Raw genomic sequence first — 15,875 nt, forward strand, 5'->3', positions numbered from 1 at the left:
CCGAAAGCTAAATTAACAAGACAGCTGTGCTTTTAATGAAATGTTCGTTGTACTGTTGAAATCTATCAATTCTGTGTGCACCTAATTAATAAATCTTCCTTTCTTCTTTAAATAATTGGAGCCTTTTATCAGCATTTTCTTTGTAGTTTGATAAGTGATAATAATAATAATATTTGCTCTAAAATATGGAGTGTGGTGGAAACAAGATGGCTCTCAAACCTGTACGAACATCAAAGAAATTAGAAAATGGAAAAGAAGAAGAAGCATTATTGAGTCCAACTTCTAGAGTTTTTCATGAACCAAACTACAATGTTCACATCGTAGCAATCATGGGTTGGAAAGTACCACTTGACGTTGACGCCATGAAAGCTGAAATACAATGCAAGTTGCTTAAACACCCACACTTTTCCAGTTTGCAGGTAAAGAAACATGAAAGTACATTTGTCTAACTAATCACAATAATCTTGCATGGCAGATACAGTTCCCTAGGTTTTCTTTAACCATTTTTCTTAAGATCATGTCGCGCCTCCTTCATTAGCCCGGAGGATCTCTTTTTCCTTTTATAAGTAACTCGTATACATACCCGCCCAATAGGCGGATCGTTTCAATATAAAAATAACGGAAAAAATTAATAAAAATATATGTATATTGCATACTAAATTTAGCGACTACATTTAAAAGAATTAAATCAAAAAATAAATAAATAAATTTCATCGAACTGTCTCTATAGAATTGTTGCGAGAGAAGAAAAATAATTAACCTGAAAAAGTTAAATTTTTTCGTCTAACGAAAAATCAACAAACTCATTTAGCTTTCTAGTATTTCCAATGGCTTGCCACTTCTTTTATTGTTCTAAAGTTTTTTTGTTGACTTGATCTATTATGATTTTTTGTTGACTTTATCTATTATATAATCCATTGTATGAATCTTCTCATCATAATTCAAAAGATAATTTCTCATCTAAAATTCAAATAAATCTTATCTATATATTTTTATAATAATTTTTTAATGAGTAATTAGGCATAATTTAATGTGAAATGATAAAATTTGCTACACTAATGTACTAAAATACACTACGTTGTTTTAGCCTGCTTACCGCTTGTGGGGGACATATTCCATATATCATGTAGTTTTGGCATGCATTTAATAAATTTAGGGCGAATTAATTTGTGCACATCAAATGTGTAAACAATTTTGACACTATCGATGAATTATAGAAAGTTAACTACATATACTAACAACTCACGTTTCATATAGACAATTACTCGTGATTACATTTCTAAATAACACGATAGTGTAAATCTTTACAAGGTTAATGTATCAGTAACATTTAAATTTTTTATTTTGTGTTGAAACGTCAACAGGTTATGGATGAAAGTGATGGCAACGGAAAAATGAGATGGGTTCCTACGTCAGTGAACGTAGATGATCATATTACTGTCCCTGACCTGAAGCCAAACCCCAATAATATGGATACCGACAAGTTGGTAGAAGAGTATATATCAAACCTAAGTACGACCACTATTGACACGTCAAAACCTCTATGGGATCTTCACATCCTTAACGTGAAAACCTCCGATGCCGAGGCTACGTTTATTTTCCGTTTTCACCATTCTGTTGGGGATGGAGTTTCCCTCATTTCGCTTTTACTCTCTTGTTTCCGGAAAACTTCGGATCCTACTTCTTTGCCCACACTCCCGGTTTCTTCTTCTTCTTCTTCTTCCAAGGGCAAATCAAATTTATCAATAAGCAATAGAAAAAATATTTGGTCGTTGATATGGCAATACGTCGCAAAGTTCTGGTTGTTCATCAGTCTTTTGTTCAATACAGTTGCTGATGTTTTGTTGTTTGTAGCGACTGCTCTCTTCTTGAAAGACTCTCAATCACCTTTCGCAGTTGCACAAGGATTTAAGTCGTCCACTCGACAAAGATTTATCTATCGGACTGTTGGCTTGGATGATATTAAATTTATAAAAAATGCGACAAACTGTGTAAGTGTATAATCCTTAAATACAAGGTTGAATAGCATTATAAATCCCTTTTCATGGGTTTAAATTTGTTATTCACGTAGCCTAATCTTTCCCCTTTTTTTTCTTTCTTGCAAATTTAGACGGTTAACGACGTTATACTGGGGATAACACAAGCAGCTTTGTCTCGTTATATCCACCGAAGATACGGTAATTGACCTTCTTAATTAGCTGACTTTAGACTTATTAGAAACGTAATTTAATTTTATGTACAAGGATTTTCTGGAGTTCATCTTTTACCAAGGATGACCACCAATTAAGTAGTGGCCAGCTCAATTGCACTTTTACCTCTTTGACACAATAACATATTGTAAAGGGCATAATAGGTGTGTCACAAACAATATCAACCGACGAATTAAGTATATAAACAGAATTGAAAGTTCGATCATGCCTCAAAACCTACAAATCATGCTAGGTGAGAGTCATAAGGTCACTTGTGCTACATGGAACTATTTTTTTATTTTTTATTTTGGTCTAAGGAATTACGGTTGAAAGTGATATATTTAATTTGTGGTTGTGTCTAACAACAATATTTTTTTTTTTTTTTTTTTTTTTTTTGTTGGGGGGGGGGGGGGGGGGGAGGGTATACTAATAATCTAGAAATTTAAGGTGATTATAATCGAGATCCAATTCGGACTCCGATTTCTTTTGGAAAATGAGGGAGGGTTAAAACGCTTTTAATCATGAAAGTCAAACTTTCTATAATTATTGTTTCTTCATAACATGGCAGATGAAGTTGAAGGCAAGAGGAAGTTTTCGCTAGAACGAATGAGATGCAGAGCCACTGTCCTAGTGAATCTGCGACCAACTTTAGGAGTCCAAGTGAGTATTTCTTCATCTACACGCTTAACATTATAATCTTTCAAGATTGTTTTTAGGGTTAAAAAGATTGACGCAGATTGATAATTTTGCTATTGCAATGTAAAATTTCAGACTGTATGTGCCTAATCAATTAAGTTCAACTGACCATTATGACAGACGGTATCTGAAATGATTGAGAAGAATGCAGTAGTGATACAAGGAAACTGTTTTGCCTTTGTCATAATTCCCTTAAATATAGCGCAATTAGAGAATCCTCTCGATTATGTCCGCAAAGCTAAGACAACAATGGATCGAACGAAGCATTCTCTTGTGTCTCAGTGCACCTTTTATGTTTTACATCCTCAAGTTCTTTGGCTTTAAGGTAATCCATTATTTCTCTTTACACATTCAAATTATCAAACAAAATCGTGATGTTTATTTTTTTGTTCCTTTTAGTTGTCGTTATAATCTAGACCTAACTAATGTTTTGCTTAATTATATTGGCATGGCACATAGGGTGTGACAACACTTGCAAAAAGACTTCCATCTCAAACAACACTAGTCTTTTCAAATGTAGCCGGTCCGGTAGAAGAAGCTTCTTGGTCAGGCCCTCCATTGGCATTCCTTGCCCCAACATGTTATGGACATCCCACTGTAAGTTTCTTCAATCAATCAAACAACCACGTTTTAAATCACAAGTTGAGATCAGTTATATGAATCTTTTATATATTCATACTATATTATTATAATTTGAAAAAACTACTCAGTTCAAAATCACTAAATCCAAGTGCATATTGTAGGGGCTAATGGTTCATGCGTGTCGTTATGCCAAGCAGTTAACATTTGTAGTAGCAGTTGATGAAGGAATAATTCCAGATTCGGACCAGTTTGGGGATGATTTTGTCGATTCATTCATTCTTATCAAAGAGGCTGCCTTCTCAAAAATCAGAACTAAGGTTGACTAGCTTATTACATATTTAGGAGCTCCTCAATAAAACTTGAAAATTTGGTGTTTATTTCATGATCATAGATACAAGATTATGAGTTTGTTACATTTATGATATATATATATATATATATATATATATATATATATATATATATATATATATATATATATATATATATATAAGTTTTATTTATTAAAATATAATATTTGGTTAATAGTGTCGTAACGCCGATAAGTTACATTATACTTGTGTACCAATATTATTGTCAACAAGATGCTTCCTAATAAGAACAAAAAATGAACCGTAACATTTGAACCATAAAACTAGAAGAGCAAACTAAAGATATGATATATCTTGTCAAATACATTTTATTTATGGTAAAGGCCTCTCTCTACCACAGCATCCTTGATAAGCTTTAGAGATTGTTCAAGATCGTCTAGCAATTGATATGGATCAGGAATCATGCTTTCGTCTACTGATAGAACTATTGTCATCTTGTGATGTAAAGATATAAACATAACCACTAAAGTACACCTTATTACTAATCTATTTTTCCTAAATTACCCAATAAATCAATACGACTTGGTCAAGAAAATTAGTAAAATTTTGCAAGGAAAAGACCTTACCCGACACAGTTTGCTTATGGAACATGAAACCGAAAAGGGAAAGCAATAACTTGAAATTAGTATGAGTAATACTTACGTGAGGTTGCCCATAAGAACTAGGTGCAAGGTAAGCCATAGGGTGCCCATAGAAGCCAATTTCTTCTTGGGGACCGACCAAATTGGAGAAACACATTGTTGTATTGGTGATAATTCTGTGCGATATTGAGCTTGATGTCTGAAATTAATTTTTCCCCACAGTATAAAAAGGGGTCAAATCTTGCAATAACGGACATTCTGATAACAAAGATCTTATATGTAGATCAAGAATTAAGAAATGATCGACTATTGGTTGTGAGATGCTATTAATTACCTTTATCCCAAAAAATCTGAGTGCTAATTCTGAAATGGAAAATGTGTAGATAGCTTCAAGAGAGTTTTTCTTACGATCAATGGTTGCCTTAGCTTCTCTGATATAATCTAAGGGGTCATCTCGTAATGCAATTTTAAAGGGTAGAAGAACAAAGCCAATCCAATTCCCCCACTTTGCCTCGGTGTCCTTCTCCATCATATCAGCTAAGGCCTATATACGTATAAGTTAAACACGAAAAGAGTATCAACAACTTGGGTTGAAGTATAAGCTAGGAAAACAAGAAGTGCTAAAATTTTGAAGAAAGAATGGATGCCATCACCTGAATTCCAGTTGACGGTCTTAAGTTTACAAGAAGAGTTGATCTGAGTCTTATGTTCTTAGGAAGATTATTGTTTTTCTCTGTTACTCCCTTGTTTTTCCTGCCCTCACCTGCCAAATTTTGCATAAAAGATTACTTCCATGAACTGTTTCCAGTTCTTTTTGGATTTAACTTATTAACACTGACATTGTAAAGAAGATAGTGTAATTTTACTTGTTATAGGAGGTTGTCTACCAATTATTTTTAAAAACTAATTCAAACTTGTAATGGGAAGTTACTTGTAGTTTAGTTATCTATGAATGACCTTATATTATAAAAATTATTTCAAGTGTATAAAAAGAAAGAAATTCGAATATCCTCTGGTTATGGTTACGGTAGTTATGATTCAATGACTGAACTTAAAAAAAAAAATAAGGGTGAAAAATCATAAAAACAATGTATTATAACACGAGGCAGAAACTTACCAAATCTCCTATTAAGATATACAGATAAACCAGCTTGTGTCACTCCCAGAGCGACATCATTTATTGTCTGTGTAAGAAATAAAAAAGTTCAAAAACATCAAACAACTATATTAACATCTACATTTCGTTCCTAATGCAAAATTGAAAAGAAGGGGGAAAAAGAAGGAAGTTGCCAAAACATATATAGCATATTTTTGGACCAAGTATATACTTACGTACCATATTCAATGCATTTTTCACCAACTTCAAATCGTCAAGACTTACTGTCCTGTACACAAATCGCCTAGGATTAAACTCAGAACCGGGCTTACCCTTAATTGGCGTACTTGTGTCCTTCAAAAACATAGTCGTGGCCATAAACATCAACACATCCACTATTGTGTTCCAAAACAATCTCATAAATGACCAAACTTTAGCAAAATATTGCCATAATCCTTTAGTCGTATACTCTGAAGAATTGATAGGCATTTTCTTATTTCCAGGAATAGTTGGAATTTTATCTGGATGAGCAGTTTGGCGAGTACAAGCGAGCAAAAGGGAAATAAGAGAGGTGCCATCTCCGAGTGAATGATGGATTCGAAATACGGCAACAGCCTCAGCATCTGATGTTTTGACGTTGAGAAGATGGAGATCCCAGAGAGGTTTCGACTTGTCAAGTGTGGTTTTGCTAAGGTTCTGAATATAATTCTCCACGAATTTGTCTGGTGATCCCTGCAGGTTCTGTTCATCTACTTGTGGTACCACAATGTGCTTATCTAAATCCACCATTGTCCGGACCCATTTCATCTCTCCATTTTTTTTCTCATCCACCACCTTAAAAAGAATGAAACATGTCATTTAAGAAGGCATGCTAAGTCAAAAAGGCATATGAAGATTTTTTGGTTTTTGAAAATCCTCCTTTTTTCTGTTAACAGTGTTTTTGTACCATATTTGTTAGGAACAAAGTACACTATAGACTTGTTCCTAAGTACTTGTAATTTCATTATTGGATAAGAGATTTTTTTTTTTTAATTTTGGCTAACAGATCAAGTGTAATACAGTATATATTATGTTCTTATATCTAATATTTAGTCAATCTTTAAGGGGAAAGGCCCATCAGGAAGGTTTGCTGTTCAGGCCTTTATGCAGTGTCTAGGTTGTGCACTACAACCCGGGCTAGGTGCACCCAAATAAAAGGAAAAGAAAAGGTTAAAACAGTAACAAATTTGTTTCCGAGAAATTCTCAGATTAATTCTTTGCATTTTATTATTCTTCAATATTCAAAAAATATATATAAATTCGAATAAAATATGGTTTGCATTTCCTCGTTTGATGAGGTATGTTAAATAGTACATTTCCTCGTTTTATGGTGGAAACCACACCCGTTAGTCACTTGGGGGTCGTTTGGTTGTCGGATAGAGTTATGCAGGTATTAATTATACATGTATTAGTTATGCAGGTATTAGTTATGTATGTATTAGTTATGCAGGAATAAGTAATCCAGGGATTAATTATGCATTTATTAGTTATGCAGGTTTAAGTTATGCAAAGTTGAGTTACGATGGGATTAATTATGCATGGATTAGTTATGCGGTAGTTATATAAGGATTAGTAATATAAATGTAATGTGAGTGTTATTTATTATTAGCTTACTTTATTTTATTAAAATTGTTAGTATAGTTTAAATATATATTTTTAAACAAAAAAATATAAGTTTCAACAAAGGGTATTCTTGTTATTTTGTGTTTTAATACAAGTATTACTAATACATGTATAAGTTATTCCACCTTCTACCCTGCATAAATAATACATAGATTCCCTCATAACTTATACATGTATTAGTTTTGCGGAAAAGAAAAACATGAATTAAACGTTGTATTAGCAATACTACATTTTATGTGGAAAAGAGGCAAAAATAACCAAACATTGTATAACTTATGCTAGCTTCTATGCGGAGATTATTTTTTCCCCTTCTTTTAACCAAACAATGTATAAAGTTATCCTAATTTTAATACATGGATAACTCCTCTCTAACCGGCTACCAAACGACCCCTTCATGCACCGTTTAAAACATAACCGGATTTTAAACTACTTAAAGTCTAGACCACTTAGTAGAATATGTAGAATTTTGACTGGGGAGCAGCTATCTTCTTTAAGGATCAGATATGGCAATGCTAACATCAAAGTTAGTTGATTGTACATTTTAGTAGAAGTAGTAATGGGTAATGTAACAAAGAGGTCGACCCTACATTTTTTAACTTCATGCAAAAAAATATAAGACTTGAATTTTTACAGATCAAATTATAAAAACGTTTCTATCTTGTTCATCTTAGATAGATTTTGTTGAACAGTATCGAATCTGTTTTCGATTTTAAAGATTACAATTACCTTATAGAACTACAGAAATTTTTCTATCATGATAATAGATGTGAACTTAAAATGAATATATTTCCTGAATTTTTTAACTTGTATATATATTACTTGTTTAAGCTAAAAATGTTAGTACATCTTCTTCTGCTGTCAAAGAGGCAGATTAGTCGTACTTGCATAAATATATCATTGGCAAATAAGACTAATATTTTGGCCATTTTGCATGGTACCTGCAGGCTGGAGAAACGAGGATGCTTAAGCAAAGTATGGACCAATTTCTCTTTAATAACTTGAGGATTGATTCTTGATTTGCTGCCCATTATAGCTATAACATGAACATTGAAGTTGGGCTCGTGAAATAACCTTGCTGATGGACTCAATAGCTCTTCTTCAGCTGCTTCCATGGCTAATTTTGGCTTAGTTTGAATCGGTTTCAGACTCGGTTTTCTCCATCTTATGGACTCCATTAATGTAGAGAACTTGTTCTCAATAACGTTTAGCTAGTAGTAATAACTTTTCTGTTGTTCTGGAAAATGGGTTTTTGTTCCACATGCTTTCGTATTATATAAGTTTGAAAACCGAAGTAGTAGCTAGCTTTTAATTTTGTCTTACGTTGGATACTTCTGTCTCATATGAATATGGCTAGTATTGGGATATAGGCATATAGCTGAAGGTTGAAGGTTGTGCAATTAATGAACAGTTGCGTCAGGTATTCAAAAGCAATTAATTATCCTACAGCTTTTGTTTAGCTTACAGTTAAAAAAGCAAACTCAAAGACGCCCAAAAATTTCAAAGGGACAATTATCTTGGGAAACCAGCCTTTGGCTTTTCTTTAGAAACAGTTTCGGTTTTAATTAAAAGTTGTTTCCCGCCAAATGAAACTAAACAAACACCTAAGTTAGCATTTAATTTATATACACAAACAGCCAATAAGAAAGCTATGGTTCCATTGAATCTCTTTTATCGAAAATATATAGTGTGCAAATAGAACAAAAACTAAATTTATTTGTACATATATACATTTCTGAATCCATCTAATTAGATTAGTTGTTAGTATAATGAAAGAAGTGGTTCAAAAATTGTTTTCTTCAAATCTTACACACGACATTGTGATATTTTTCTGAATTCCTTGTGAAAATTTCTGTCTCTACCATTGCTGACATTAATATTGAGATTTTCTACAATAATGTCTTTCAACTTTCAACCTAGTAAATAATTAATCTACATTAATTAGTTTCTATATTATGAATCTCACTCGATCACACCTTCCCGTTTCACAATCTTGTGTTAGTCATCAATGACGACGACGAAGAAGACAGATTTCAAACTGTGGCCAGAAGTAAGAGGTGTCGCAGAAAGATCAGTAACAAAAGTATACTTCAGAGCGTTTGCTGAAAGACTTAGACAGGTGGCGTAAATGGTGATGCATGCAACTTCAAAACTACTACCCTATCTTATTTTTTTTATTTTTTATTTTTGGTAATAAATGTGAATATTACCATAACAACCAAAGTAATTTTACATCCTAAAGAGCCTTTAGTGTCTTTACCACCTTCTAGGAAGGGTGCTCCGGACTCTAGATCTCCAAACAATAACAACACATCTAATTACATAACTTCTGAATCAATAGACTTTTTCTAGCTCTTTTATTCCTATCCGATGTACCCAATCAATCTATAATCTCTCTTTTTATCTGTGCAAACACACACTCTCTGTCTACATTTACTTTTCTAAAGATTTTTCAGTTCCTTGCTTGCCAAGTGTAATACAACATGGCTCTCCATACTGCAGCAACTATTTCCTTTTGGAATTGGCTCCATCGTCTCCGTTTGATCCACTTGATCACCTGGCTTGCTTCACTGTTCTGAATCTTTATGCCCAGCCAGCTGCTCAGCTTTCCTCTTAGGTCTGTAATACACATGCATTGACCAAAGAGATGTGCTTGATTTTCCATCTGTGCCTGATCACATAGACAGCATTGTTGATCATCCACACGAGTCAGTATCCTCTGCAATCTCTCCTTGGTTAGCAATTTATTTTTACATGTCAAGCACACTAGGAACCTATGTTGAGGAAGCATAATTGCGCTCCACAATAGCTTAACCTCCCTTACTTTAGGTAGAGGCCCTACCATATGATGATAGCTTCTCGACATGGAATATTCTCATGATGTGGTCAATAGATATTTGTGTTCTTGATACCATCCTGCCATTTGAACTTTGAGGGAGTTCAATTTCTTTCAATACCAGCTACAATCTCTGTTGGAGTGTGATCTTATATGCTATCTTTATCCTTTATGTAGATACTATTGACCCATTTTACCCATAAAATGTCTTTCTTTCTAGTTAGTTGCCATAGTAGCTTACCAACAGCAGCAATGTTCCATTTGCAGTAGCCTTTGATATTTAAACCTCCATTTTCCTTTGGAATACATACCATGTCCCATGCAACAAGGTTAATTTTCCTTTTGTTCTCTGTAGCACCCCATAGGAAGTCCTTGCATTTCTTATCAACTTATTTTACTACACTTTGAGGCAGTATGAACACTGCACTCCAGAAGTGATATATAGAAAACAAAACTGCCATGATAATTTGCAATCTCCCAGCATATGATAATTGCCTTGTGTAAGCAATAATTTTGTTTGTGATCTTATCAACTAATTGCTTGCAATCTATCTTGTTCCACTTTCTTGCAGTAAGTGGAAGGCCTAAGTACCTTATAGGCAAGGTTTCTAAAGTGAAACATGTTATTTTGAGCATATTCTGCTTTGTAATATCATCCGTACCTGCTATAAACATATTAGATTTATCCAAGTTAGCCTCCAACCCTGTTACATCACTGAAATACTGCAATGCCTCTATAACTCTAGCAACTGATTTCAAATTTGCTTTGCAGAATATCATGAGATCATCTGCAAATACCAGATGTGTTAGTCTTATATTCTTGCACATGGGGTGATATATGAAGTCAGGAAGATTACTCATCTTGCTTAGCACCCTTGAGATATATTCCATAACTAGGACAAATAGAAGGGGTGATATAAGATTCCCTTGCCTGAGTCCCTTCCTCCCTTCAAAATAGCCATGACTCTCCCCATTAACTCTGATGGAAAATTGTGTGGTAGTAACACAAGTCATCACTAGACTAGTGAAGGAATCTGAAAATCCAAAACCTTTCAAAGCTTCCTCTATAAATTCTCAATTGATCATATCATATGCTTTTCTAAGGTCAATTTTCATGAGGCATCTAGGAGAGGTCTTCCTATTGTAATATCTCAATAAGTCATGACATATTAAAACGTTATGAATCAATGATCGACCTTCTACAAAAGCTGCCTGGTTTTCTGCTACTAGCATTGATACTACTTTCTTTAAGTATGATATTGGCCGGAACTGACTTGCATACTCTGGCACTGGCACTGGTACTTTAGGAATTAGTGATATTACTGTTGAATTGATTTGTCTTAGCAATATACCATTCTCCATGAATTCCAATATAGCTGCAGTAATATATTTACTAATTATACTCCAAGCTTCTCTATAGAATCCACTGCCATACCCATCTGGCCCTGGACTCTTGTTCACATCAATGCTGAACATAGCTTGTTTCACCTCCTTAGTTGTGAAAGGTTGGATCATTTCTACCCGTTGTTCAGTAGAAAGTATATGTTCATTCTTCAAGAAGCTCTGAAAAGTTTTTGCTCTTCTTCTTTCTCTCTTTCCTAGCATTGTTTCATAATAGTCTACAAGAACATTTGCTATGCTTGCACTGTTTGTTTGTACTGCCCCAGTTTGATCCTTGATCAGAGTGATGGCTTGTTGTAATCTCTTGTGTTTGATAACTGAATAGAAGTATTTAGTGTTGTCATCTTCTAGCTTGATCCAGCTTGCCTTACTTCTCTGTTGTAAAAATATTTCTGCTAGATAAGAAGATTTTCTAAATTTTGGGTACATGGCCTTCTCCTGTTCTTGTAATATCACACTTGAAGGATTTGCATGCAGCCTATTTTGAGCTTGACTTAAAGCTGCCCTGCCATCCTCAGCCTCTGCTAGAATATTCCTAAAGTGTTGCTGGTTGAGCTTCTTAAGAGCCTTCTTTAGAATTTTTAGCTTCTTAACTATTTGGAACATACTATAGCCTTCTATTTGTTGTTGCCACACCTGTGTTACAATCCCCTTAAACTGGGGGTGTAAAGCCCATACATTGCAGAATTTAAAGACTCTATTTACCTTCAAAGTAACACTAGCCATTTTTAGTTTAAGTGGGCAATGATCACTGATCCCCTCTACAAGAAAATTAGCCTGAACTACTGGCATATTATCCAACCATTCTCTATTGACAAATGCCCAATCAATTTTGGAGAACACTCTATTATCTCCATGTTTGTCATTCCATATGTACCTACACCCTCCACATGGTAACTCTATGAGTTCACAAGCATCAATACAAGCTTGAAAATCCACCACTTCTCTCATACTAACTAGAAGCCCTCCTATTCTGTCATCAGCTTGCAATACTGAGTTAAAATCCCCAGTAATCAGCCATGGTATATTAATACCTCCACTAGTACTTTTTAGATGTTGCCACAAACTCTTCCTATCCTCCTTAGTATTAAAAACATACACAACCGTCATATAGAACTCCTTTTGAAGAATAACATCAGTAACTAAACATGTAATGCTTTGGGCAGTTCCACTTATATACTTGATTTGATAGTAGTCAGGCCTTCATACTATAACCACTCGACAATTATAGTGTTGATCTAGATTCGTGAGGTACTGTCATCCTCCAAACATATTATTTATTACTTTCTCCATATTGCCTGCCTTAACCTTAGTCTCTAGCAAGCTTACTATACCAATATTTTCCTTGGTACAAAAGAATTTGACCTCCTTTTGTTTGTTAGGAGCATTTAAGCCCCTAACATTCCAGCTTAGCATGCTATCCATCTCTACTTGGAGACAGAACAGTGCCTCTCCCATGTGATACCTGGCTATTCTGTGGTTGTGTACTAGTGCTGGCCTCTCTTAGAACACTGAAAGTGTTGTGCCCTGTTGATGCCTCTTGTACTTACTCCTTAGATGACTTCCTTGTATTGTGTGGAGTTACCCAGCCTTCTGAGTTCATCTTTCTTCTTTCAGTTATACTTTGTGGTGTCACATTTTCGACTCCAGACCTTGCATTCGCAATTACTGGTGCTGTTAAATTCTGATTGCTGATTGCCTGACCTTTGTTTGTATCAGTTGTTTTTACTTATTGCACAACAATCTGTTACTTTAGGGGGGTTGGTTGCTTCTTCCTCCTACATTCTTCCTCTGAATGACCATATTTGTGGCAATGCTTGCATAGTATAGGTTTCCAGTCAGACTGAATTCTCTGTTCTACAAGTGAACCTTTTTCATTCCTAAAATATACCTTGTCTGGTAAGGGAGAATCAACATCAACCTCAATAAGGAGTCTAGCAAAATTAAGCCCAATCTTGTTTTCAGTGTTCCTGTCAGCCATTAGAGGCTTACCTATCATGCTCCCAATCTTGCTAAGCCATTTAGGACCCCAATACTTGAAATCCAAACGAGGTAGTTTCACCCAAATGGGAACAATATAGAGTTCTTCCCTAGTAAATTCCATATCCTTGTGCCATTCCTTAACAAAGAAAGGTTTATTGTCAAAATGATATATCCCTCCCTGCAATACCTCATTTTTTCCAACTGCTGTGTCAAACCTCACCAACACAATTTCATTTTTCAACATTGAGACCTTGTTGATGCCATGTTTCCCCCACTGTCTTTGTATGTAACTGTTTATCACATTGAAAGGTGGATGTGCTCCCAACACAAACAGACTATGGCATTCTGCCAGTAATCGATCTCAGATGTGATGTCCTCCAATTCAATTTCACAAATTGTTGTTTCCCCTTGCTTACTTAGATTCACATACTCCAATTTGAATCCAGCATTAGCAACTTTAGTAATGTCAAAATTTTCCCAAATCGAAGGCTTAACCCTAATTTCTAATTCTTCTTCTACCTTGCCAGCCCATGATTTCATACCAATGGATTTTCGTAATTGATTACTTACAGAATGTTGTACATGTATCCCTTCCTCCCATTCATGTATGGTAGTTTTTGATTTTGTCACTTTTTGCACTGTTTCATTACTTCCCGCCATTACTGTTCCATTGATGTCTTCTACAATTGCTTCATTAATTTCCAGTTGTGATGGTAATTCGACTTTGCATGGTGTTGAACCTCAATTCTCCGCCTTTTCCTTACCTTGATTTTGCTCAATTTCAACTTCACTAGTCGCCATTTTTAGGTTTTGATTTATGCCATTAACCTCCACTATTGCATGATTTCCTTGATTTTCCCCCTTCTTCGTCTGTGCTGAGATTTGTTTACTGGTTTCCCTTGCTTCGATCACCTTCTGAGTAGGAATCTGAGTCCTCTTCCCCATGGATGCGCACGTTAGGTTAACATGCGCCGAGAGAGAAACAAAATCCTATTTTCAGAGTCTTTTTGCTGTACAATTTACTCTAGATTCGACATATTACCCTATCTTATTCTGCACGATTTTCTTGACCCTTTTTTTAATTAAAAAAAAAAAATTACCCAAATAGTCATCCATCTAGTTTCTTAAACTAAAAATAACTGGTGGATGTATAATATATGTATAATTTATGTTCAAGATGTGTATAAATGTATAATTATGTATAATCAATATATATCTATGTATACCGGTTAGAAAAAATAAACATTGAATCTGGTCGGCTATTTGTGTAACAATCCCGTTTATAATAGGAGTTACCTTTTTCTTTTTTCTTTTTTTTTTCTTTTTAGGGCTTAAACCCCGAAGGGAGCCCTTCCAAAAATTCTCAACAGCCAGGGGCGAACCCAGGCCGAAGAGAGGGGTTTGGAAATAGTTTTCAACCAGCAATAGACGCGCCTCGATTAGAACCTCACTAGCTGCGTCATCTTTAATTTATTTTATTTTACCCTAAATAATATATTTTTATAACTATAAAATTTTATGACATATTTAAGAACTATAAATTATAAAAATATTTTGTTTTACTTAAACATTTACGTCAATTGAAACTGATAGAGTAACAAACAATCAAAAAAGACTTTTGTGATTTATTAAGTAAAGAGTCAACCCTTTAAGTTATCAAAGAAATTGGTCCATACGTTGCTTAAGCATCCTCTTTTCTCTAGCCTGCAAGACTATGAAATTGGCAGAATTTAATCTCCGGCTACTGATGATCATTTCATGCAAGTAGAGCATATAAACCCTTTCGGCAGGAGCGAAGACGTCCTAATATTTTTAACTTAAACAACTAAGTAGTGATTTTACTATATCCTAATAATAGAAAAAGAATTGTATAATTAGGTCAACTAAAAGATAATTATTGCTAGTAAAAGATGAGATTTGTAACCGAAAAGAGGAAAAGACCAAAACAATGTATAATCTAGAATCAAAGTCATAAATATTCTTTCACATGGAGCACTAATAGTATATTTATTTTAATAAAATGGTGCACTTTTAGTCATAACACTGAAAAAAGCTCAAAAACATATATTATCTTTGGCTTTAGAGTCAAAGTCATACATATTCTTGCACATGGAGTACTAATAATCCATTTACTTTAACAAAGTGGTGCACTTTTAGTCATAACACTAAACACATTTTATTTTTTAACAAAAATCCAAGATCTGACAAAATATCTGTTCCCTTTATTTTTTTATTTACCGAAAAAAATAAAGATGACAGATTTATCTAGATAGCAAATAGTAAATATACATAGAATCTAAAGCCAAAGATAATTTTGGGTTTTTCCTCTGACCGAAAATATAAGATAGATTACTTAATACAACAGTTCAAATTAAATTAAATTACACAATAATAAAAATTCTTAGCTCTTAAGGTTTTCCCAAAGCCATTAAGCCAGCAATTACACATTCTTTACTCATGGATAAAGAAAAACTAACTAGAT

The 15,875-nt window shown here is 34.2% G+C and overlaps 1 protein-coding gene and 2 pseudogenes across 1 annotated transcript; 1 reads left to right on the forward strand and 2 right to left on the reverse strand.

Moving 5' to 3' along the window:
• The first annotated feature begins 167 nt into the window (after window positions 1–167).
• On the forward strand, window positions 168–3,851 carry LOC107785267 (wax ester synthase/diacylglycerol acyltransferase 11-like; annotated as a pseudogene).
• Window positions 3,852–4,302: 451 nt separating this feature from the next.
• On the reverse strand, window positions 4,303–8,434 carry LOC107791375 (wax ester synthase/diacylglycerol acyltransferase 6-like). The gene is made up of 6 exons (XM_016613429.2): window positions 8,116–8,434; window positions 5,756–6,349; window positions 5,537–5,603; window positions 5,073–5,182; window positions 4,754–4,963; window positions 4,303–4,618 (listed from the first exon to the last, which is right to left on the reverse strand). The coding sequence occupies exons 1-6, from the start codon at window positions 8,350–8,352 to the stop codon at window positions 4,334–4,336; spliced, it is 1,503 nt and encodes a 500-aa protein (XP_016468915.2). The 5' UTR covers window positions 8,353–8,434; the 3' UTR covers window positions 4,303–4,333.
• A 6,287-nt stretch (window positions 8,435–14,721) lies between these two features.
• On the reverse strand, window positions 14,722–14,865 carry LOC142174023 (U4 spliceosomal RNA; annotated as a pseudogene).
• Between the last annotated feature and the right edge of the window lie 1,010 nt (window positions 14,866–15,875).

The sequence above is a fragment of the Nicotiana tabacum genome, chromosome 19, assembly GCF_000715075.1.
Source record: "Nicotiana tabacum cultivar K326 chromosome 19, ASM71507v2, whole genome shotgun sequence".
NCBI classification, from domain to species: domain Eukaryota; kingdom Viridiplantae; phylum Streptophyta; class Magnoliopsida; order Solanales; family Solanaceae; genus Nicotiana; species Nicotiana tabacum.